The 24,284-nt window shown below is 53.5% G+C and overlaps 1 protein-coding gene across 1 annotated transcript; it reads left to right on the top strand.

The window, feature by feature from the left end:
• The first annotated feature begins 1,511 nt into the window (after window positions 1-1,511).
• On the top strand, window positions 1,512-2,612 carry LOC146591598 (E3 ubiquitin-protein ligase RNF167-like). Its single transcript, XM_085312610.1, has one exon. It carries the CDS (start codon window positions 1,512-1,514, stop codon window positions 2,610-2,612), a length of 1,101 nt encoding a protein of 366 aa, XP_085168736.1.
• The last annotated feature ends 21,672 nt before the right edge of the window (window positions 2,613-24,284 follow it).

Below are 24,284 nucleotides of genomic sequence, written 5' to 3'. Positions count from 1 at the left end.
CCCGTCTGCTGACATTTTCTGTAGCTCTTTTCCCAGTGAAATCTGTCTCAAGCAGAGCCCAAGGGGGCTAGTAACAAATCAGTTGCCTMGTATAAGAGTGATTTTTTAACTACCGGTCCAACACGACTGCGCTGGGAACCATGGGGCTTCTCCCAAGAGGATCGTTAAACAAAAAGGGTTGTTTGTTAAAAGGTACAGGTTTTTAGGGATTTGTGGTTCAGAACTGACCTGGGTTCACCGCACACCCAGAGCTAGTTTGTTCCGACAACCAGGAGAGCTATCGCCTCCCCATCGATCTGCTGTTCCTCCAGGCACTGAGCAGTCACCACTTCTGAGTCAGGAATTGCCTGGAAGGTGGGAGCTTCCCTGATGAACGCCACTTGGAGAGGGACAACACTTGGGCCTTATGCTTTTCACCCCCTTTTCAGCCTTTTTCACCACAATAGCCATAAAAAAAAAGTTTTTTATGCCTAGAAGCTAAAGTTTTTTAATCATTTGACCTCAGCAGGMAAGATTTTAAAACAAGGTGAAGACCTCAAATACACAAGCTGACAACAGATTCCCCAAGCTCAGCCACCACTCCCTCCCTCCAGGACAGGGCTCCGAGTGAGTTCAGCCCCAGGCACAGCCCAAGTGCATCAGCTCCTTCTGCAAACCCACTCTTACATGTGCATCTCCTTGTGAAAATAGAGCCAACAGCTGGGAGCTGATTCCAGGCCTCGGACACAAACAGCATTTCAGCTTCTACCAGCTGCACTTCTGACAGTTCCTAATCCAATTTCAAGTGAGACAAACCCCTCTACCCCTCCTCTGGCCTGGCATCAGGTCAAGGATCACGATTCCAAWGGAAAATAAAAGCGAGTTCACCTGGCCGCTCTGAGCTGCCGTAAGGACCCTCAGCAGCGGACGGGCCAAGCCTGAGAGCTTGCTCCCACCCTGCCACATTTCCCGGGAACTGATGTAAGCTGGACTGCTTCCTTGTGGCTACCAAAAGGGGCACATTGCTGATGGAGGAGACTCGTTCATCCTGCCTGCACAACACCAGCAACGTGAGATACCAGCATCCTACCAGCACCCASAGGACGGGAAATTTGGCTGAGAGGAGAAGAAACAGAAGCCACAAGCATGGAGCAGGCAACAGAGGAAGGGGAAAGAAGTGTTTTGGCAGGTCGGCAGTGATGTTGCACGAGCCCTTGTTGGGGACAGTCACGGGGTGAGGTCACAGAGATCTGCAGGAATGATGCAGGAGTGACGCAAGAGTGTTGCTTAGCAGCTGGGGACAGTGAGGTAGATGTGTTGCATCCTGGGAGCTTCCACATCAGGATGGTGAACTAAAAATCTGCAGAAGCCTCCAGGGCAGAAGTACGGTTTGATCTCCATCCTGCTGCTCTTCCAGGTCATGACATGGTGGTAACACCTGAATGGGATGATTCCTCTGTAATTGCATCTTACTCTCTTCCTTTGGGACCATCTCAGAAATCTGTATTCAGAGCTGCTCAACAGCATTCAGCATGAATCTTCTGCTTCATCTTCTTCATTGTATGGTTACCACCTTCTTCTATGACACTGCTGTTGCAGAAACCTTCAGCCATGTGGTTTACAACCACAACTCCAAGTGTGTTGCTTATAAAGCCCTGCCTGCATGCTTTGGGCCACCACTCCCAGTGGAAGGGCTAACGGGCTATGTGATCAGGGTGACACCACCAAAAGCTTGCCATGCRATAGAGCATCCTCCAGCAACCAGTAACACCTCTGAAACATATATTGCACTCATACAGGCATCTGGCTGCTCTTTTGTTAAGAAGGTTCTTCATGCCCAGCAGGCTGGATACCAAGCTGCAGTTGTGTACAATGTGGATTCAGAGAAGCTGATGAACATGATGTCTGATGACAAGRAAGCCCAGCAGCAGATTGAGATACCATCAGTCTTCACTGGAGAATCGGTCTTCCTTCATTTGCAAAGGACTTTGCATTATGAGAAAGGGACATGCATCAGCCTTCTACCACCCAAACACTATTTCAATCCTTGTCAAGATGCGACTAAAATTTTATGGGACACAACTTGGCAGTACTGGCTACTCCTGATGAAACATCCCTCTTACTACCTCCTGCACTGCATTGAACAGGAGTTTGGATTCATGTTCAATGTGATCATTGCCACTATCTCACTTGTGGTTGGCATGAGCTGGTACAAGAAGGCCCATCAGATAACAGTGCGCACTTACCAGCAGGGAGACAAATACGAAACCTGTGTGATCTGCATGGCAGAGTACGAGGAAGGGGACCAGCTGAAGATCCTGCCCTGTTCCCATGCTTATCACTGTGCCTGCATTGACACCTGGCTTCACACCCAGCCTGGGAAGAAGACGTGTCCCTTCTGCAAGCAGCAGGTGAACACCCGTGGGCAATGTGTCCGTCTGGACATAAGAAACAACCCACCAGAGAACACCGGTGAGGGCTTGAATGAGGAGGAAGAGGAGGAAGAACAGAGTCATGAGGACAGTGCATTCAGAGAAGGACCTGGGGATGAGTATGCTGAGGGGGAGAAAGATGACTATGCAAGCACAGTGGAAGAGGAAGGGTTTGATGACCTGGAAAACAGCACCATTTGAGCTGAGATTAGACTGCATTAACATTAAACCAAGGCAAACGTTCCTGTGCTTTCCCTCAGCTCTCAATCCAGGTTAGCTTTTATTGGGAAGCAATTAATAGTGCAGTCTTGGCTCCCTTCCTCTGGTCTCCACAATAAAGAAAGGAAAAAGCATGAAATTTCAGCTGGAAATATTAAATATTCCTTTGGCCAAATCGACAGGGAGAGGCAGACGGGAGGGCAGAAGAGGGAGGAGGTTTAAGAACCTTTGATAATCACTGGGAACCGGTTTACMGCGATCCCAGGCGAGAAATACCTCCCCATGGGTCCCAGCTAGCAGGAACCATTTCCTAGCCTAAGCCACAGTCCAGAGAGGTATAAAAAACCTGGGCTACTAAACCACAAAATTGAAGCGACTGCCCCAACAGCAGTGAAACAGTGCCAGGGCTGGGAGGAGACCGCAAGCCTCCAGCATCCCCCCAGCGTCTCGTCACCCGGCGCTGTGGCCCCGACGCGCGCTAACCCCACGTATCGGCTGGCTCAGGATGGTTCCCGCAGAAAACAGCACGGCCTTTAACCACACAGGCAGAAAAATTGTGCTGCAAATATTGAGGGCACTTTAGACACTATTCCTTCAGACAGGAGGTGACGCCAGCGGGAGGCAGAGATCTTTACAGCAGGATTCGCTTTGTGCAGCTGGGTAGACGGGGGGAAAAAAGTGAAACACTTCTGAGCACAGTGTAATTGGCTGCTTTTGCCTGCTGGCTGGCCATCTCGCATGCTCGCGGGGGCGGACGTGACAGGTACACGTAACCTCCTGCTACCTGGGTTGTTCCAGGTCATTATCCAGATGTGCCTAAGCACCTTAAGGGGAGCTGGATTTATGTACCAACATGATGCAAACAGATCTTTACCTGTTCCCTAGACACACCGGACACAGTCATATTATTTGGGTAGCCTCCGAATACATTTCCATTTCGGCTTAAAACAGCACGAGCAGAAATCAGCACAAGCTCCCCAGGCTCACCCCGACGGCTCTAACGCCCACCGTGGACGGGGCGCCCAGCCAAGTCGCAAACTGCATATGGGGATGCAGTAGCTGGAAACACTCGCAAAACCACTATTAGCATTTAATCTCGTATGAGARAAAGGCATAAAAACCTAAATACATCATGCCAAAAACTAAGAAAGTGAACAGCTCTAACATACTGTGACCAAGACAAACCTTCACAGCCGTGCAAAGGCTAAATTCCCAGATCAAAGGCTCTCCTCTAAGCATAAAACATCCTGTTTCTTATGAGCAGTACCCAAGAAGTGGGCTGTCAGCAGATCGTTCTACCAGGACCATGAAGCAGGACAACACAACTATGGCCAGCAAGTAAGACTAGTGCCTCGGAGCATTTTGCTTTTGAGTAGCTACATTAAGACTCTTGAAGCACCAGGGGTTTAGATAGTGCTGTCTGAAAACATCAGGTCTTAAATTTGAAAAGCGTGCTCTCCCAAATCCAGAAATCCTAGTGACTTTGGAAAATACCAGCGGCACTTCAAACAGACGGCACCCAGGGGACTCTGGTGTCTTCAAGGAATACTCAGAGATAACACACTGCAGTTATCCTAGTACCAGGAAAAATACATAAATATACGTGATGTCCAGAGGTGAGCTGGACCTGGATCCATCACTCTTGCCCAGGAAAACCTAGGCAGCTTCAGGTGGGAGTAAAACAGGAAACTGGAGCTTCGGGTTTTTTTTTTTATTATTATTTATTTGTTTTTGCAGCGGAGAGGTTTCAAACCGATTCCTCCTAGAATGAAACATGACAGCATTGCCGAGGGTTTGATGGAAACAAGTCTTTCTGCTAGTCCTCAGACTAAGCTGTTTCATTTCATTTGTGGAACAAATGGAGAAAAATGATTTAAGTCAGTCCACAAGAAAACCGCGCTTCTCCGCAGGGTGCGGAGCCTCCTGGGAGCCACGGGTCACCTCCGCTGCCGGACGGGGCCCTCGGGGAGCCTGCGGAGGGCAAGGAGACGGGTCCTTCACAGGGTCATCAGCAGCAACAAGTTCACTTCGGTGCCCTTAATTGCCTTCTGGAGGTAACTGTCCTGCCGCCGACTCGGGGGAGATGGGACGGCCGTAGCTAAGCTGCACAAATGCCGCATCCTTTTCACCAGCCTCCGGAGCATCCTGGAGCAGCCGCACCTAAAATTACCCCCGCGTCCACAGGCTCGGTTGGAAAAGGTGGCCGCAGGTCCTCAAGGGGAGGGTGGTAAAAAGTGGCAGCAGCGTTCCCATCTCCTGCCTGCGCGCTCTCCGCCCGGCTTTGCCTCCGGCTGAGCGCTGGGAAAGCGCGGCTGCTGCGGACGGGGCGCAGCTCGAGGAGCCGACGCTCTCAGCGTGCTCGTGGCACGACTGGCCAAGGCGGGCTGCTGCCTCCCCCAACAAGTGTCTCTCATCCTGCTGCTGGGGTGATTGAACAAGACCCCTGGGCCAGACCTTACGACGGCTCTGGATAATAACGCAAAAGGCCGCGGTGCCATCCAGCTGCCGAGCGCTGGGCTTGTTGCCGGAGTGCCCGGGGGAATTCTCTGGGCTGTATTACGCACGAGGTGAGATGAGCTGATCGTAGTGCCCTTAATATCTACGAATCCCTTTCCATCTTCAAAAGCAGTACATGTGCTGGATGGGCTCTTTCACCGAAATGGGTCAGTAGAAAAATAGATCCTTCTTACAATGCAACACCACATTGCCTTAATTTAAAAAGGAGAGAAAAAAGGATCAGGATCTGGGTAAGAAAGACAAGCTCTTYGCTGTTTAATGATATCAAAGCCTACTGCACTGGAAGTCTGAGAGCGTGCCACGGAGAAGCTGACCTCCAGCCCCAGAGCCGTCAGATCCGCTGCCCCCATCAGCGTTAATGGCACTCCGAACCCAGCACGGKTAGCTTATTGCTGGGGTGGGACACAGCGCCTGGTCGCCTGGATGAGGATTATTAACTTCTCTGGAGGTAGCRCTATCCTGGCTTTTAAAATAAACTGCATCAGGCAATAAACCGRAGGAAGGAGGAGAGAGAGGTCGGTGGCCTGCTGGGCCAGGCCAGTCGGCTGTGCAGACACTGAGCGAACTCTGCATCCCGCGGCAGCACGGGGCTGGGCCGTCCCGGGGCAGCAGCACCGCAGCTYGATGGTTAATCAAGAGAGACGTTAAGGAAAGGTCAGTACGAGGAGGTCTGGGAAAGGCCAGGCTGGAAGTGGGCAGACAGCTCCAGGGAGCATTCCTGGTTTTTCTGCGCCGGTCTGGCAGTGCTTTTAGTTGTCAGCAAACCAGAGGAGGCGAGRGATAAGGGGGCAGATACCGGGAAAGGGACCCTAACCTCTGCGTGTCCCACGGCTCAAATTGAAGGGAATCGGTAACTGCAGCGTTTCACTCGCATGCCAAAAAGGGCTGGGAGTGGGGGGTAGGGGACCGCTGCGCCATGGATCCTGCCAAGAACAGCTCGGAGGAGCAGCCAGAGCCCTGAAGAACCCGTCAGAAAACCTAACCCGAGGGCTGAGGACGAGCCTACGCGCACGCTTCTGAGCAGCGCGGCAGCACAACCCGTACGGGCCAGATCTCTGCGGCTGACTCTGCCCTGTGCGGGTACCTACGGGAATCAAAGCGCTCAAAACCACTGCGCTTAAACGAGCTGCCGGGAGGCCTCCTCCTCTTCGCGGGCTCCCTGCCCCCGTAAACCAAGCTCCACTGCACATACTCTATTAAGCAATAACCAGGTTCCGGCACGGCCCCGAAGARTGACTTACAGATCTCATTTGTCAGGGGGTTCTTTGCAGTTTCTTGCACATTTTATCGCAGGCTCTTTTGTGCACAAACAGTTCAGTATATTGCTGGGAGAGTCACCAGACTGTGACCCAGAGGGAAGCAGCTGATGACCCAGCACTGGGAACTATTGGGCTTAACCACCAGAACATCAACATTATAGATCACTGGGAGCAATTAGGGTGGCTGAAAGCCCCATGTGCAGCCTAAGGGCAACTTTCCAGCAGGGACAACATTTTCCCCATGCAGAGCCAGCATTAAGCCTCAGCTAGAACACTTAAGGAACTACTTTGAGGGTTTAAGTGATGTTTAAGTGATCTATAGATCCTGTGCAGGCTAAAGGCAGGAATTTCAACCTTGAAGACTCGAGTTTAATACCCACTGTAATAAAAAGAGTGAGCCAACTTCCCTGCAGCACCACTCCATTGACATCAATAGCATTACAGCAGCAGGAGCTTTACCTTTGATCTCCAAAATCCACCTGGGGAGGAGGTGCAGGGAAGGACAGAGTCCGCCTGCCCACAGGGCCAGGAGTCGCTGCTACCCAAAGGCTGCAGTGTGCATAGAAATCTTCCTTCCTGGGGCCGTGTTGCCTACCTCCCACACAATCATACTGCTGGAAATTTTTCTTGCAAGGTAGGCATTACCAGGGCCTCCTTTTCACTGAGTGAACAGATGTGAAAGCATCCTCCCTGCAGACACCCATCCYCTTTCCCTTCTTGCTCTACTTTCTTATCCCCTTCTGCCTTCTTTCCCACACTTCCTGCTGCTCCCCTTCCTCTCCCCTGCTCCCCGAGAGCTTTGTGTGCCCTAGAACAAATCAAGTTACCCCAATGTGTATTTTTTTTTTGCATGCAGCTAAGCCAGGAATCCAGTTCTCCAGGGTAATCTGGAAAGTACAGCTTGTTATTACTCTCTACAGTAGAACAATCAACACAGTTTCTGTAATGCAGTAAGATGGATTGAAGCTACTTAAGAATACAAGGAAATGGGATCAGTGCTTTAAAAAAAAAGTAGCTTGACTCACCAAATCCTCTTCTACTATAGCAGCTCTGAGCTCATGCACAGCTTTAGATTTCACACATTAGTGTGCTGCAGCGCAGATGCTTACAGCTGGCAACGCTAGACCTGCCGAACAGCAAGCAGCCAAGCCCACACCACAGGTCCCCCATTCCTCAGTTATTCCGAGGGAAATGCATGATAGTCCCAAGCTGAGGTAACAAGGAGCAAGATGCAGCTCCACTGCATTGCTCCCATTGCTTTCGCACTGGGAGGAGAGCTCACACCCTTCCTCCACGTCTGCTTTTGCATTAGAATCATTCTGCTCTTTGGTACTTCTCCCTTTCAAACATCCTTGGAAAATAAAGATTCCTCTCTTCCCATTGTAACCGCACCCAGACCTGAGCAGACTGCAAARTCTCAGAGGCTTCAAGCTACTTGTTCTTTCACTTAATCACCAAGATTAATTCCAAACCTCCCTTAAAGAGATGATGCGTGATCAGGTACAAGACTCCTTCTCTGACCCAAAAATATTTTCTCCACAAATCTCTTCCCTCTTGAAATCAGAGATGTTATTCCAAGACTTTGAGAAACGATATACCAACAAGGTACAGCCTCTCCAGAGCCAGACACCACTAGCCACTGTAGGAAGGAGAAAGGACATTCCTATTGCTGGCTAGGCATCATAGATCTTGGGAAGTATCCTCCACAGAGACGTCTCCCACCCAAATAGCAAATAACAATATGGGGCTGAGTGATCCTAAAGGGGAAAAAGTTGTCTTCTGAATCAGACAAGCATCTTTTAGATCGGGGGGATAGGAAAAGCTCCATAGAGAAAGCTGAGAACTTGGGCTGAGAGTCTGCAGGGAGGGACTGAGAGGCAAAGAGGGCTGAAGTAGGCCTTGGAAAGGCTCTGTAGAAGACGAGGGGCAACACGACTTCTTGGAGGACAGTTCACCACTTCCACCACCCATGCCCTCACTGGGAGGGAGCTTACTATGTCCCCCTCCCTTCCCAACCCTGCAAGGGAAGGCAGGTAGCCCTACTGCCAGCTCAGAGCTTGCCCGACACCAGGAGGGCAAAGAAAGATGAGAAACTCGGAAAAATATGGGTGATCCCCCTTATCCTCCTTATGTGAACAGAACCCAAGTCTTCTGCGAGAGAGAAAAGCACTGGGGAGGGGAACTCAGACCTCTTGTCAAACCAGCCCTGGGGTGGGAGCTGGGTTACGACACATTTGTCCTGCACACGTCAGCCTCTGATTTTGATCACATCTCTACAAACCTCCTTTCTATAATAATCATGACCCAAGCTGAGTCTTTGGCTTAGACCATGGGCTAGGTGCATGGTAAAGATAAAAGGCAACAAATTCTCATTTTGCAGGCGGGAAAGAGAGGTGTTTGGAGAATGAGGGGCACATCCAAGACCTTCTAGTTACACACTGCACAGAGTATCTCTATTATTCCTATTCACTAGCTAACAACATAAACTATTGTAATAGTTCAATGACTGAGGTCTGAGTCTATTTTTCCTTCAAACCTTTGTACCTCTCTGCTACAAGGCTGGAGAGGAAGACTGGAGAAACAACTGGCCTGACCCAGATTACCCTAATTAACTAGAGCCCTGATTGACTTTGATGAATAGCTCCAGCCCATTCATCAACAAAATATTTCCTCAGATAAGCAGAAGAACAGTGCATCAATCCAGACCACCTTGAGCAGCACTGAACTGGCACAACACTGGTGTAATATGCTCCGAATGGCCACACTAACTTGACTAAACTCAGCTTTCTGACTCTGCCCTCACCCCCCCCAAAGACAAATCTGCCACTCTACAGACTCACAGCAAAGCTTATGCTTAAGCACTCCTCCTTAACAAAGTCTGGCTCCATCAGGACAAATGACAGCAGCCGTGATTACAGGGGTTGGCTGCTCTCAGCCCGTCGGCATTGCAGGCCTGGGTGTSCAGCACCTGCACACCAGCGTGAGGAGACACAGCTGGGCCAGGCACAGAGCTAAACTGAAGGTCAGTAGGTAGAAATCAAAGAGGGAGGCGGACTGACACAAAGCTCACGGTGAAGATTATGATCAGGGAGAGAAAATGGAGAGCAAGCACTCGCAGAGCAGCATCCAGCTATGGGCACTCAACAGCAGACCGGGCTCCTCCGCTGCGAGCCGCACCAGGGCCTCGCAGTCCGAGGGGAGGGACTCTGCTCGCTTTCCCCATCAGATTTGAAAACCTTTTCCAATAATAGCTTGGTTTTGCTCTCCTTTGAGCACAGGGTGGAGAGAGAGAAATGAATATAAGCAAGACTGTTGATTTAATTGGCTGTATTTGTCACTGGAGCAAGAGAAATAACCCTAGCAATAGCACTGGCTGAATGACATGCATTTAATTAGTATGAGAGATGCATTTGCTTTGGTCAATGAAATATAAACATAAAAACCTTCATCTTAACCTGACCTTTCCAGGAAAGCTCCAGTTTAAGTAGCACTGCTATGAGCAGCTGAGCTCTCCCCCCCTGCTTCAGCAAGCCCAAAGCATCACCCCTGCTCCCTGCTCCATCAGCCTTGGCTCTCCCGCTGCAGAGCCGAGCACCGAGCGGCACCTTGCTTTGCCTTTATGGCATTATTTCCCCATGTGTACCTACAGGCCTCTTTGTACTGCTTTTCTCAGGCGTCTGGCTTGAACTAATTGCCTTCCTCAGTGGTCCCAGTCCAACCAGCACCATCCTGCAACCCTGCTGGAGCTGAGCAGCCCCAGGTCCCAGTGAATTCAATAAGCACCAAAATCCTGTGGCCATCTTGCAGGGCTGCGTGGAGAAAGGTGCAGATTCACCGCCTGTTGAGGAGCAGAACCCATGCTGAGGTGTGGGGCTTTGCAGACCCGAGAGGGCACATCTCACCCTCCCCATCCCTCAGCTATTTTTGARCTGTGGAAGGTAACAGAAACAAGCTGTTCTTTCAGCCTTAACTCCTCTGGTCAAGGTTTAGAGCCGAATTGTTTTACTGAACCTCCCTAAAGTCCTTCCCAGTGTGGCTCTACGGATTATTTAGGGTTCTGCCCTGGGAGCTCCTGGGGTAGGAGCCAAAAGTGCAGAACTGGATAGAAATCAGCTGGAGGCCAGCGTCTGCACCAGAAGCTGGGATTCCCATTGCAGGAATAAGCTCCTTGAAACAAATTACTTTTAATTAGAGCAGGTGCATGCTGCCTGAGGAGCATCATTGCGTAAACATTTATTCAAGTCTTTTAAAAGGCCCGAGACACGGCACTGAGGCTGGTTTCTGTGGTCACAGCCCTTCCAGCCAGCCCAGCCCGCTGACACTTGGGCTGCTGGAGCTCGCTGACACAAGCCGTATTTTTCATGCCTCTTTGGGAGAGGGATTCCCGAGGCTTTGATGATGGCATGTTCCCTTGCAACATGAGGTCAAACCAACCATTTCCTGCTTCTCGAGGCCTCAGATTTACCCTGCGCGTAACTCCCTCAGCTTCAACAGACAGATCTTGGCACCGGGGCCTCTTTTTTCCTTAAGTCCCTTGCTGCAGCATTAAGACGACACACCTGGCAGGACTGTTCCGCCTGAAAATCCATCCTCAGGTTGTTTTATCTCTATTAGGCCTCGTAAGCAGATGACAGGGGAGCATGAACATAGACAGCGTGGGATGAGACGTTCACCCAGCTGCTAGTTCAAAGACGTGTCATCATTTATAACACTCCCAGCTATTCCAACTCTCCCTGCTTGTTCTCAGTTAAAAGAAACCAAGAAGAAAGCAATTGCAGGTTCTGGGTATTTACTGTTCGGGGGGTGCTGTTTATTTTGGTGCCTTCGCTCTCGTGGTAGCCCGACCTCCCCGGCCCCGAGGGGCATTTCTCTCCTCTTCCAGAGAAGTGSTGCCAAGCCACGGCAGTCACCCCGCAGAGCCCTGCCAGCAGGTCCTGCARTCCCAGCAGGTCTGTACAGCCTGGCAAAGCTGGCAGGGGACTCCAGGCTCCACTCCAGCCACGGTGCCCTCTCTAGCAGACGCAGGACACTCAGAGGAGCCTCTTCYGTTTGGCATTCCCATCTCAGAGCACTTTTCTGCCTGTAAAAAGGGGCAACAACAGCAGGGAGGAGTTAAGACAAGTCCCTCAGAATCACAAACCTCCCTGCAAACAACTTGGGCACACTTCCAGCCCAGCAGTAAGGCGACGCAGAACTGACTTATCCCTAGAGACGGCAAATGGTCTGATCCAAATTCCACTGAAGTCCACGGCAAGGCTCATTACCTCCGTCTGGCATTAGCTCTGGCTCTTTGCTCACGGTAGCTCTGAGCAATAACTCCCTCTCCAAGGAGCTCTGACACGATTAACCGGGGAAACATCACTTCCATCTCGAACTGCCGGGGAAAAACTCCAGCCTCTTCCCCGCACAACGTGGGGACGGCGGCACCAGCCGAGCCGTTCTGGCTGGGCCCAATAGAGGGCAACAATATCACACGAACCGGTTCATTAAACTAATTGGGAACAGCAAGGGTGAGAGTTGCTTCCGTCCGTCCATCCCTGCCTTCCCTCCCCTTGCTCAAAGGCACCGCGTCCCAGGCTCGCGGGCTACGCGCCGGCGTAGACGGCTCCCGGGAGCGGGGATTTCGCCCTCGCTCCGGCTCGGCGCCCGCGCAGGGCTCCCGGCGCCGGCAGCGGCAGGGYTTTGCCCCGTCCCCGGGGTCAGCTSGYGCTTTCTCGAGTTCGGCCGCAACGCGGGTGGCAGCCCCGCGCGTCAGGGCGCGTTCGCGCCCCGTGTCTGCCGCCGGCTGCAGCACGCTGCGCCCGAGGACCTCGGTGGAAGCAGGGCTTTCGCTTGGGTTTCGTTTCCCGCTGGGTTTCATCCGGGCGGGCGGCTCACGTCGGGGCGGGGAAGCGAGCCTGGCTCTGCCCGGCCCCGGGCTCCTCGACCCCGAGCCTTCGTCCCTCTCCACCGCACGCTGGCCTCCTCCGAGGCCACCGGCCCCTCCGCTCCCACCGAGAGCCGCTTCCCTGCGAGGGGCCACCAGAGAGGCTCGGTCCCAGGCACCAAACCAGCCCTGTCCGCTGCTCGGGGCATCGGGAAGCCTGGACCCGAGCCACGGGGCTGAGATCAGGGACCCGGTTACCTCCAAGTCCGGGGGCCTGGGAGGGCGTAAGGAAAGGCTCTGTTCAGCCCTGAAACCCAGCAGCTGAGACAAGCTGGGAGCTGCAGTTTGACCAAAGGAATTCCTCCCACCAGCAGCTGGGGAGCTCGGTTCAAAGGCCTCAAGCCGACGGTTTGGCYGAGAGCCTGGAGGACTAGCTCGCCTCTTGCTGGGTATGTATTTGTTTTCATCTGGATTTACATGAYGAGATCAAAGCAGCTGTGCCGAGGTTAGGCAGGATTTACCAAGGCCAGAGCTCCGGGGCATTTGGTTGCAGTAGTTTTACCCATCTCCACTTCACCCAGGAGGTTTCTGGGCTGGCTGGAGGAGGAACCAGACTGATTTGCTGTAGCCTCCAATTAGCGTGCACCAATTAGTGCTCAGCAGCACCAGCCTCCTGACACTAGTTACACCTCCAGAYAGCAGACTCCAGCAGAGAATGCCAAAACAAGCCCCCAGCGCTATCTGGAGCAACCAAGGAGAGCTTTTTGCTGGCTATGGGCTAACGCAGCCGCTTCAGACTCYCACATCTTTGCACCGTGGGTGAACAGAGAGACTGAAGCCAGGAACAGCTGCAAAACTGCCTCACGGGACTCAGCGCAGGGAACCGGACGCTCCTACATGGACATCCAAGTCCTCCTCCTTTCACACTGGAGAACTTACCAGCTTTGCTTATTGAGAAGTAAGGAAGCTGGTGCAGCTTGGCCAGCGCTGGCATAGACCAGCCCTGCATGAGCACAAGCCACGCTGCAGCAGTCCAGCAAACATCTACTTTGGGGCCTATCTCCCACCACTCGTATCACATCTGGCCACCTACATCCCTGCCCAGTAAAACCAAAGTGCTCTCATCACAGCGTGCAGGGCCCTGGCACCGCGCTGCTGGGCCAGCCTAACAGCTATCCCCCCGCCCCAGAGCAAGGCAGCAGGAAAATAAGMGCTAACCCTCCCCATAAATAGGCAAAATATGAGATGATACTGCAGGGAAACCTTCCTGGAAGAGCTCAGGAKCTCCAGAGGCACAACAGACCCACTGCCTCCAACATCGATCCCTCCATGGCAGCAGCTCAAGGAAGCAGTGACTGGCCCGAGGGTGCTGGGCCCTCCGTCACCAAGGATGGATGAAGCCCTCCTACAATGGCTGTGGTTACACTGGGTCCACTGGAGCAACCTCCTCAGCAGCAAAATTATTAGGGCTGAAATTTGGGGGAGGTGGTTTTAAGAACAGATGGTCTTACTTTAGTATTGCAACACACTGCCAGTTAATTAATGCTAGCTGTAATTAAACTTTACACAAATTAGCTGTCAGCTATGCTAAAGGGAATCATTTCTCTCAAATGCCACCTTGAATCGCTGAGTTGTGAGACTTTTCTACAACGTAATTAAAAGAAGGAGGCTGGCGTGGAAGGGGGCGGGCGGCAGGGGAGGGAATAGCCAGGAGATGAAAGCGGCAGGCTAGAAAGCGGCTGTAGATCTCCACCCCGCACCAGCAGGCTCCTCTCCTTTGGTTTAGGGCACCCCGGAGGCTCAGCTCAGCCTTCTTCCTCTCCAGCATACMAGGGAGTTCCCTTTCAATGCATCAAAATGTAGTTTAAAGCTATATTTTTGGCTCCTGGAAGGGAAAGGTTTGAGCACAGGGGGGCTGAGCAAAGGCAGCAAGGCCGCGGCAGGATGGGGAGGAAGCTGGGGCAGGAGGCGTGATGAAGCACTCCTTCCATTTGGAGAAGTGGCGATCAAGAYGTGTTTGGCAGGAGAGGGCTAGCTTTGACAGGGCTTCTGCTTAGAAGAAAGAAGTCTGTCAAAACAGCCATGTTGACATTTTCCAACAAGTTGCATTTTATTTTAAGTGATGCTTTGGAAATTTTAGCTCATTTCTGGTTTTGCTCGTGTGCCAGCACTTGTCAAGTGGTGAGCCACGCAAGGACTAAAATAAGAGCACCATGACTGACCGGGCCAGGGGGGCAGGGGCACCACAGAAGGGAACCGGGAATAGTAAAACTAATTTGTCCCAAATTCAGGACAGAATTTGCTGAAAATCAAATTTTCAGCAGGAAAATTTGGAGACAGACAACAAATATCTTGCATCAGATCACATTCATGATGATGGGGCAGAGGCTTTAAAACACGTCCCCATTTGCACGCAAACAGCTAGAAGAGGCTCTCGAAGGCACGTGTCCTCCCCACCGAGGGAGGCAGCGCGGCTGCCCGCGGTCTGCCTCGTCCCGTTTGCAGTAGCTTCGTTACAGCCGTGATGCTTGCAAGCGGAGCCGGGACCCTGCAAATCAGCCCAGGGGGCTCCTGCAGCTCCAGCCCAAATTCACCCCGTTCGCCAGGCCCAGCACAGCACAGCCCCAGCCCCGCGGGGACGCACGGCTTGGCCAGGCCACCCTTCCCCAGCACGTCAAGGTCYGTGGGTGGGGTGCAGCCCCAGGCAAGGCACGGGGCTCCCACAGGGTCTGTCCGGGCAGGAGATGAAGCTGGAGACAAGGCTACAGTGCAGATCCAAGGTCCGTGCAGAAGACAGGAAAGGGAGTGCTGCCCTTGCCTGAGCTTCAGTGGAGCTGCCGGGTGGTGAGCGGGGCTCCCGGGTCAGGCAGCTAGTTGAGCTAATTGAAGGCCAATTAGTGCCCTCAAGGGCCTGATAGCCATCAGGTCACACCACTGTCTCAGGGAAGAGCCCRGTAAACCCGGTTAGACTTAATTACTTTGATCTTCAGGGTTATTTCCCCACCGCATCCTGGCTGGTCCCATGAGCTCCACCCAGGTGCTCCGGCTCACCCACAGCCACGGCAGCCCCACGCATGACAGTGGGCTGGGGGGCCACGCGTGGCACCCCGGGGACCCATCCGGGGCAGCCCGAGGCGCTGCTGACGCTCGCATCCGCTGCGCTCGCGGGTAATTGATAGCCCCAGATGTTTCCCACTCCATGATACAGAGCAAAGCAAAAATTGCCGTGGTTCCTGCCAGATGGACGTGCGGAAAATTCCTTTCTGATCCCAAACCTGGGAATCAGATGAAGCGGTTGAGGGCGACCCGGCGCGCTCGCCTCCCTCCCTCCGCTGCCGGGGCCGGAGCACCGCTGGCCAGCTGTGCACCGGAGAAAGTATTTTGCAGATGGGGTTGGGGGGGGGGACGAGGCTCGGGGTAAGTGGTCACGAGCAGCCTGGGGCCGGCGTCTCCTCCGAAGGCCAAGGAGGGCGAGAGGGGGATTTGTGAGCGACGGTCAGGAAGGGCCACCACAACCGGCCCCCTCCCCGGATGCACACGCCGGGGGGGATTTTCTCCTCCGGCAGCTGAAACCCGGCTCTCCCGTCCAGCACGAGGACGCGGGCGAGGGAGGCAGGGCCGGAGGGGAGCTCGCGCRCTCCGACGCCGTACGGAAATTTAATAAGCAGGAAGGCGGCGAGGMTGGACCGGCTCCGGGGTCGGGCAAYGGGGAAGGCCCAAAACGGGGRAAAAAAACGGGACTCRGAGCCCCGGTCGCGGCCGCGGTCGCCCCCATGGAGCTACCTGCCRCGGGGGAAGCCCCGGCTGCGAGGGTTTTAATGGAGGGAATTAAAACGCGTTTAGGGAAATCTCCAAATAGCTTTTTTATTTTTGCTTTCCCCCCCCCCTCCTTTTTTTTCCTTTTTCCTTGGCTTTAAAGAACACCACTGGCAGTCTCAAGCTGCGGTAATGCATTCAGGCACCGCGACTGAGTCAGAGCTAATTGAATTTAAAAGCAGGTTTTACATCCGTGCGCCTTCGGAGCGGGYGCATCCCGGAAATCGGCGGCGACGGAGCGTTTCGCCCGGGGACGGCTCGACCCCCCTTTCCGCGGGGAGCAGAGCCGGCGCCCCGGAGCCGCCGGGTTTTCGGCTCTTCGCCGCTCGTTAATTCGCTCAGAAATTCAGCGGGGCAGCGGGGACGCGCGGGGACGCGCCGGGGCCGTCGGCGGTTCCTCCTTCATCGCGAACGGGAGCGGAGTAAATCCCGGGCTCCGGCCTTCCGGGCCGTCGTTTCCTCCGCGTTACGAACCGGCTGTTCCGTTACGAAACGTTGCCGTTTTGGCTGCTTTAACGTGCCCAAAACGAACGTTGTCGGAGACACAAGTCTRGTTAAGGAGCCTTTGATGATGCTGGGGGGAAGCGGAGGGAGCAGCTGGAACCGAACCAGGGTCAGATCAGAGTTTAACTCTGCCGATTTCTTTCCCAAGGAGTGGAAGGAAAAATTGGATTTGCTTGGGCTTTCATCCAGCCGCATTTCACCCTGAACCACCTCTCCCATGGCCAACCTCTCCTGCAGCCTTGGAGTTACTCCCAACTTATGATGTCCCAACAAGGGAGGTGAGACAGCGCTTGCCCTGCAGCCTTCCCTGCCCTGCCATAAAATGGCCTTTTTCTGCCACTTGGCACTTTTCCATGGTCCTAGGTGAGTTTTTTCTCGCATCAGCTGGACCAGGATAAACCAGTGACATCAACCAGCTTGGACCGTGGCACAAGGAGAATTTGTCCTGGCCTGGCTCAGGAAAAACAGAGCGCAGCTGAAAGCTGCARGATGAGTTGCCCAAATGAGATTGCTTTGTGGGACGTAATCCAATTCCTGCTGGACAAAATCCATCATCCCCGTCAGTACTTACCTGTCTCCATGCTGGCAGGCTCAGCGGGGATGCCAAAGMTAACTGGGACCTTAAACATCTCAGAGACCTTCCAAACCCAGTCCCATCAATTCATGGTGGGRCAGCTTGGAGAAAGGCCAGGGGCTGGGGACACCTGTGAGCAGCAGCAGAACTGACCTCCTCCCGCAGCTGTGCCGGTAGCCTTGCGGTTGCTGCAGTCACCTTCCAGATAACCCAAGAAAAGACTTCTCCAGCCCAATCCAACACTAAAAAACCCTCTCCAGCCCAACCCAACACCTTGCAGGTGGCCTGGTCAAGCAACGCGAGAACCCTGGGCCAAGRCCAGGCTCCAGTCCCTGGTGCAACCCCAGCCCAGCGCTTGCACCTGTAGACAGCCGGCGTTTCAAGGAAGGGACTTGCTTGCTCTATCTGCCCTGGTTTCACGCAGGGAATTACCGAGGCCACTTCTTTCATAYGGAGTTTTGGGGAAGCGGGGAGGAAATGACCAACTTTGTCTCTAATGCACCATCATCCTCGGCCGCATGCGACCTGTCGCTTCCCAAAGAGCTAAGCAGCAGCCCCACGGCGGTGACATTTGCGATGCATTAAGTTTAAACATTTCCAATAAAGAAAAACAATCCATTCAGACTTGCTTTATGATTCATAGTAATTGCAAATAGAAGCAGTTAATATAATTGTCCAGCTGAGACCAGCAGGCTGGGAACATGTAGCAGTGAGATGTACAATCAGGGAAGGTTGGGAGGGAATTTAAGTGCAGGTTAAGCAAATGCATTACTTTAATAACACACAGAGACAGCCCTTGTAGTTATAAAGAGGATAAAATAAATATTGTACCAGAAATCTACAGAACGGGAGGTTTTATCGCCAAGAACTGCCCGCTTGCTATTTACTTTCAATTTAGATTTTACAAAAGCTGCACTCGCCATGTTTCTTATGTATGGAAGAGAATGACTTGAATTGACAAATGACCTTATTTCTCCACGAGTTTCAAAAGCGAGCCTCAGTTTCTCAAGGGAAAATGATCACCTCTCAGCGGTCGTCCTGGAGAGAGAAAGATGCTTTTTATATATATATATAAAAGCAGAATGTAATTCAAAGAGGAGATGCTCCTCTCACTGCTGGAGGTGGGCCAACCTCCTTGACTCCTCCAAATCACGGAGGAAGGAACTTGCTTGTCTGCAGTGGTTTTCTCCCTGCACTGAAGCTCTTCCTTCCTTAGACATGGCCATGGGGGGAGCTATGCACATGATGGTGTGTTCCACCTCGTTAGCATCCCCTTTAAATAATTAACTGCTTCAATTTGGGGCATGTGAAGGAAAGGGGCAGAGATGATGCTACTGAAAGACATCACCACCCCTGCCACTGCCGTCACCATTACCACCACCACCATCACCATGACCAACACTACCCCCATCACCACCACCATCACTGTTGCCACCACTATCACCATCACCACCACTATCACCATCACCATCACCACCATCACTGTTGCCACCACCATCACCATCATCACCACCACCATCAGAGTCACTGCCATCACCATTGCCACCACTATTACCATCACCGTTGCCATCACCACCGATCCAGCTTAACCAAACTCCAGCTCTCCAGAGAAGAGCTACACTTCTTTATTTATTAAAAGATATTTCTGAGGGCAATATATTAAATCAAAGTATCTTGTTCGCGGCCTCCTGACTTAACGACGCACAAACAGCTAAACATAACAGAACACTGGCTTGCGACAACTGTTTATAAAATATTAAGGGTCTTAAAAATTAATTATTTACAGGCACCTTCTGCTTCTTTATGGGGAGAGGGGAACTCGAGATGCAGAGGACGGAGTGGGCTACCTGCGGCTCAGGAAGAGGAAGGCTTGAGCCGGAAACTCCCTCCGGGTGGCAGCTGCGGTCGCCCAGCCTCGCGCGGGAAGGTGGGTTAAACGCGCCCGTTTTAAGGCCGGTAACATCCACTGTACTTGCATCAACCCTCAGCGATCCTTCAGCGGTTCGTTCGGGGTTTTACCCACTGGTTTCGGGTGGTGGTCGCGGGGTGCCTGCCCGATCCGGGCGCCCGGTGAAGGCAGAGCAGCTTTCCGGAGCTCCGGGAGCGAAGGATCCCAATGGGGAAGGGGGGGGTTGATCAGTTTGGGAATAAATCGTCCATGAAAGTGTTGGGGAAAACTCATCTCAGGGAAAGAGAGTGATGGAGACGATGATGTATCTGCGGCCGGGAAGAGGCGGCGGGCTCGGGGAGCGACTGCTGGCTGCTCCGTGAGCACCTCTTAAAAGCAAACACAATAGACGCGAGCAGTTTTTAAGATGACAGACAATACAATGGGAGATAATATATTTAAAACCCATATCAGTTGTTAACAGACCATAAAAACGCCGGTACATTAATCTACGCTGTCTGTCATAGACTCATGAAGCAGCTGTGTTATTTTATAGTTTCGTTCCTGTGGGCTTCTCTGACACTTCCACAAATACATCACAATTTATTTGGATAAGAACAAATAGAAATATTGAATTCTTCTTCCTCTGCTTTTGCACTTTTTTTCTTATTTTTTTCCCCAGCCCCTACAAATAGCAGAAAGCATCTGGTACAGCTCGGAGAGGGCGTTTTTACCGGCCAGGACGATCATTTTGGGAGAAAACCACCGCACAGATGCACGCCTCAGCCCTCGCTTTGGGCTCTCCAAGCTCCTTTTGCACCTTTGGCCTCGGGCGAAAGGCTGCAACCCGCCTCYCCGCGAAGCCGAACGCCCGGCGCCGCGGAGCCGCTCTCCCTCCAGCCCCATCGCTTCCCTTCTTGGGGGTGCAAATCCCTCCTTGCGCCCCGTTAAAATGGTCTTTCGCAGGCTGGTTTCTGGAAGCTCAAGGCCGAAGGCTTGGCCTGTTGCCCCCTTGGGCATCCCGGACTGCGCGTTTCCCCGCGAACCCTTCGCCTCCCCTCCGCCCCCCCGCGCGCTGCTTGCCCCGGGGCAGCTCGGCCCRGCCCGGGTCGCTCCGGCTCTCGCAGCCGAGCGGTTCCTACGTGCCCACGTGCGATGCGACCTCTGCACTTAATAAACCTCTTTTTCCCGTCTGCCTTCGGAGCTCTGCACCCGTCTCCGGAGCAGCGCGGCGCCGGACCCCACGCTGCCTCCCATCGCCTTCGCCGCCTGTTTGCTTTTCTTTGTAAAAAAGAGGAGAAAAAAATTATGTGAGAGCTTGTTGCCCAGGAAGGTACAGCCTGGGTGAGGCGCTTGCTCACAGCCCCTCTGAGTGTGGACTCRGCTTCCCGACGCACCGTTTCCCGCAGCGGAAGATCCAGGCTCGTTCCCGCCAAGCCGAGCGCGGTATCAGCCCGCGGCAGAGCGGGTCCTGCCGCCCGCTGACTCCTGGCCCCAAGCCGTCGGAGCTTCCCGGCTCGGGAGCCAGCGCAGCAGGAGCGATGCTCCACCGCGGGAACCCGGCTGCAACCCCTTGCTGCACCGCGGCGAACCCAGCCTCGGCCCCCTCGGCCTCTGCAATTACACTCTTAATGCCACCTAGCTGCCCCCTCTTTTATTTCCCCCCTGGATTTTATCTTAATTTGCATTCATTCCCCCAGGCTCCGGATTTTTTATCCCCTAGCAGGGGATTTGCTCCGCTCGTTGCCGGTCACAGCAAGAGCACGCGAGGCTGCGAGAGCCCCGGCGAAGGGAGCTGCGACGGGGCCGCGCGGGGCGGTTCGGATGTTCGGCGGATTCGGGAATGTTTCCTGCCTTTTCTGCGGCTCTGCAGCGAGGGAGGCCGGGCGGCACCGGCACCCGCGTCCCCCCCGCGCCGGGACGCCCGGCGGTGCCGCCCCGGAGGACGCCGCTCCGCCCAGCTGCGTCTTGGCTCCCGGCTCGGAATTAAAAAGGTTATTTGAGGCTTTGCCAATTGCTTTGGATCCGCTGATGAAAGACGATGATAAATCTTAAGAGACCAAAATTAATAGAGAGGAAATTGATTCTGTAACGCGTGGACGTGGTTCCCCCGACCGCGGCGGTGCCGGCCGGATCCCCGGGCGCCGACCCTCGTCCCCGAACGCCGCGGCCCGGAGGGCTCCGAAGCCGTCGCGGCCCCGTCCCTGGCCCCGGGGAGGGGGGACGGCGAGGGCCCCCGGGGCGCGGCGGAGGGGCCGTTCCCGGGCGGGAAGCTCCGAGCCGCCGCAGCGGCAGCTTTGCCAACAGCGGCGCTCGCGTCCGTTTATTAATTATAACGACTTGGTCTGATTCATTAAGCGCTGGGGTTTATTTATCAGGCAGCCGCGCAGCACCAGCGTTCGGTTCGGCTCTGCGAGCCGGCGGAGGAGCCCGGGAATTAGGAACGACTAATTAGGAACCGGTCCAAGGTCCCGACGGGAGCGCTCGGCCCAGCGACCCCCCCGCCGCCGCCGCCGCGGGAATCACCGCTGCGAGGCCGGGAGCAAGCGCTAACGCAAGCGGAAAGCGGGTCCGGTACCGGGCTGCGGTGGCGGCCGACGGTTCCCACCGAGAAACAACCCTCGTCCGGAGGTTTCCACCACGGGCAGCCGTATGCGTCCTTTCTATTTTAAGCTGGATCTATCTGGGAAAAAAAAAAAAAAAAAAAAAAAGATTTCCAGGTCTAATTTCCAGATCTAATTTCCTTCTTTCTGAGCTCAGTTTTCCCCCGGAGGAAACTGAGCGCGGGAATTTCCTCCCGGATCCGTACCCGCTTCGGATTTGACGCTCCGCAGGTTCGCAGCCGGCGCCGGCACGGGCGAGCCGGCCGGGCGCAGCCCTCGCCGGTTCGGCACCGCGCGCTCGGCCCTCGGCGCCGCGCTTCGGGCCGTCCACGGCCGGAACGGCCACGGCTTTAGCTGCAGCGCTGTCCCCGTCGGAGAGCCAAATCCGTCCCCAAAAGGCGAGCGGAGGAGTTTCGCCCGTCTTCCACGTTGCTGTTGTTGCTGCTATTTTCATCTCAAAACCCATTTTTTTTTTTGCCGAAGGCAACGTGCTTTCACAAAAACGTTTTAAGTCTCCCCAAATAAATAAATAAAATAAAAAAGAACTAGTTGTGGAGGGGAAACTGTCGTGTCAGAAATCTCCCGGCCGCCTCTCCGTTTCGTGCCAACGCTTCGCACACTTTGCAGGGCTATAAATGACCGCACAGCAGCGAATCCGGCCGGTGAGATTTTCCACTGCGGTACACCAGGCGCTACCCACAGGACTGAACCCCCCACACTTATTTTATACTTTCCTTCACAACTATCTCTCAGCCATAAAATATACATGGACGCATCGATTGCGCTGGTGATCAAATACCTCTCCCTCCAAAAATACAGCTTATCCACGTATGTAAGCATCCTAATTAAAGATACGCTGAGAGCTGAATCGCAAATGAATCAATTCCTTCTTAAAAAAAAAGAGAGAAAATCCAGTCGAGCAAGACCAGAATGGGATGTTAATAATTGATATTTACATTTCTCCCATGTCTGATCAAAGGATTTGATTGCATGACAAATGAGGAAATTACTGTAAAATATTATACACCCATTAAGGACACAGATGCAGCAGATAGCACAGGGGAGCCACGGTGAGCTGATTTTTGCCGCAGGACGTGGAGCGGGAAACCCGGAAAGGGCCGGAGCGGAGGAGGCCAGCGCGACGGCCGGGTCCTACGGGCCTCGTGAGCTCTTTGGGCTTCTGTGCACCACTRTGGGATCCTATGGGCCCCCATAGGCTCCTGCAGACCCTACAAGCTCCTCTGTGCTCCTGTGGACCTGTATGGGCCCCCATGAGTTCCTTCAGGCTCCTATGGACCCCTGTGCATCACTGTGAGGCCCTATGAGCTGCCTCAGGTTCCTGTGGACCCCATGAGCTCCCTTGGGCTTCTATGAACCCATATGGACCTCTATGAGTTCCCATGGGCCCCCATGAGCTCCTTTGGCTCCTGTAAATCCATACGGACCCCTATGAGCTCCTTTGGCCCCCATGGGTCCCTGCAGACCTCTATGAACTGCTCTAGGATCCTACGGACACCTATGAACTCCTTCAGGTCCCTCTGGGCTCCTACGAGCTCCTCTGGGCTCCTATGGATGCCTTTGAGTCCATATGGGCTCCTAGCGAGCCCACGGGCCCCTGTGGGTCTCTGTGGGCTCTGTATGGGGCAGCCATCGCCCAACAACTGTGACAACCTGCRGTCCAGAGAAATCCAGAATTTCGGATTTCAGCGGGAGGACGTGAAGGAGAGAGAAAGGAGAAATGATCCTTCCCGTGGAATAACTACCCCTTTCAGTAGTCTAATTTTACTAAATATTCCAGAGCCCTGAAGTCATTTTTAATCAAAACAACCCCAAAACTATTCAACCGAAAGCCCCAAAATGAGACATTTTGGTTATGTCAAACCTGGGTTGAACTTCTTTTTCCGAATTGGGCAGAGGGCACTTAGAGCTGCTCTTCCGGCCGACGTCCGGCGAGCGTTACGGAGCAGGCGGCGCGTCAGGGAAGCTCACGGAGCGGCAGATGCGGCGCCGCAGCATCCCGGGGTGCCGAGTTGCTGCACCGCCGGCGGGGAGGAGAAAGGGGAATAGCAAGGGTGGCGGGACAAACGCTTCTGGAGACCTTGGAAATAGCAAATATGCAGAATATTGATGCCATATTGAAATACGTAAGTATATTGAATATGAAAAATATACCAAATATCAGAAATACCTTGATTATCAGTAAAACATGGAAAGGGGAAAACACGTTGAATACATGGAACACACTGCGCGTAGCAAATACGTTGATTAGGAGAAATACATTGACCATTGATAATCCATCGAACGGGGGAAGGTACCGGAGCCCGGTGACGCGTGGAACACGCGAACACGGCSAACGTGGGAGACGAACGGAGTGTTGGGAATATACTGCAGAGGGGAAATGCACATGGGAAACATACTGAATATGAGGGATATGTTGAGTAGGAGACATGCGTCGAGTAAGAGGAATAGGTTCAACGCCAGTAACACACCGAATGAGGGAAATGGACGGAATATTGGTAATATACTGAATTTTGGAAATATGTGGAATACGAGAAATAGATTCAAWATGGGAAATAGGTGGAATATCGGTAAAATATTGACGGTGGGGGAGACACGGGGGAGGTGCG

Source organism: Rhea americana, unplaced genomic scaffold (assembly GCF_003343005.1).
Source record: "Rhea americana isolate MKP2758 unplaced genomic scaffold, rheAme1 scaffold_369, whole genome shotgun sequence".
Lineage (NCBI taxonomy): Eukaryota > Metazoa > Chordata > Aves > Rheiformes > Rheidae > Rhea > Rhea americana.
This window is presented reverse-complemented; position numbering and strand designations above follow the sequence as displayed.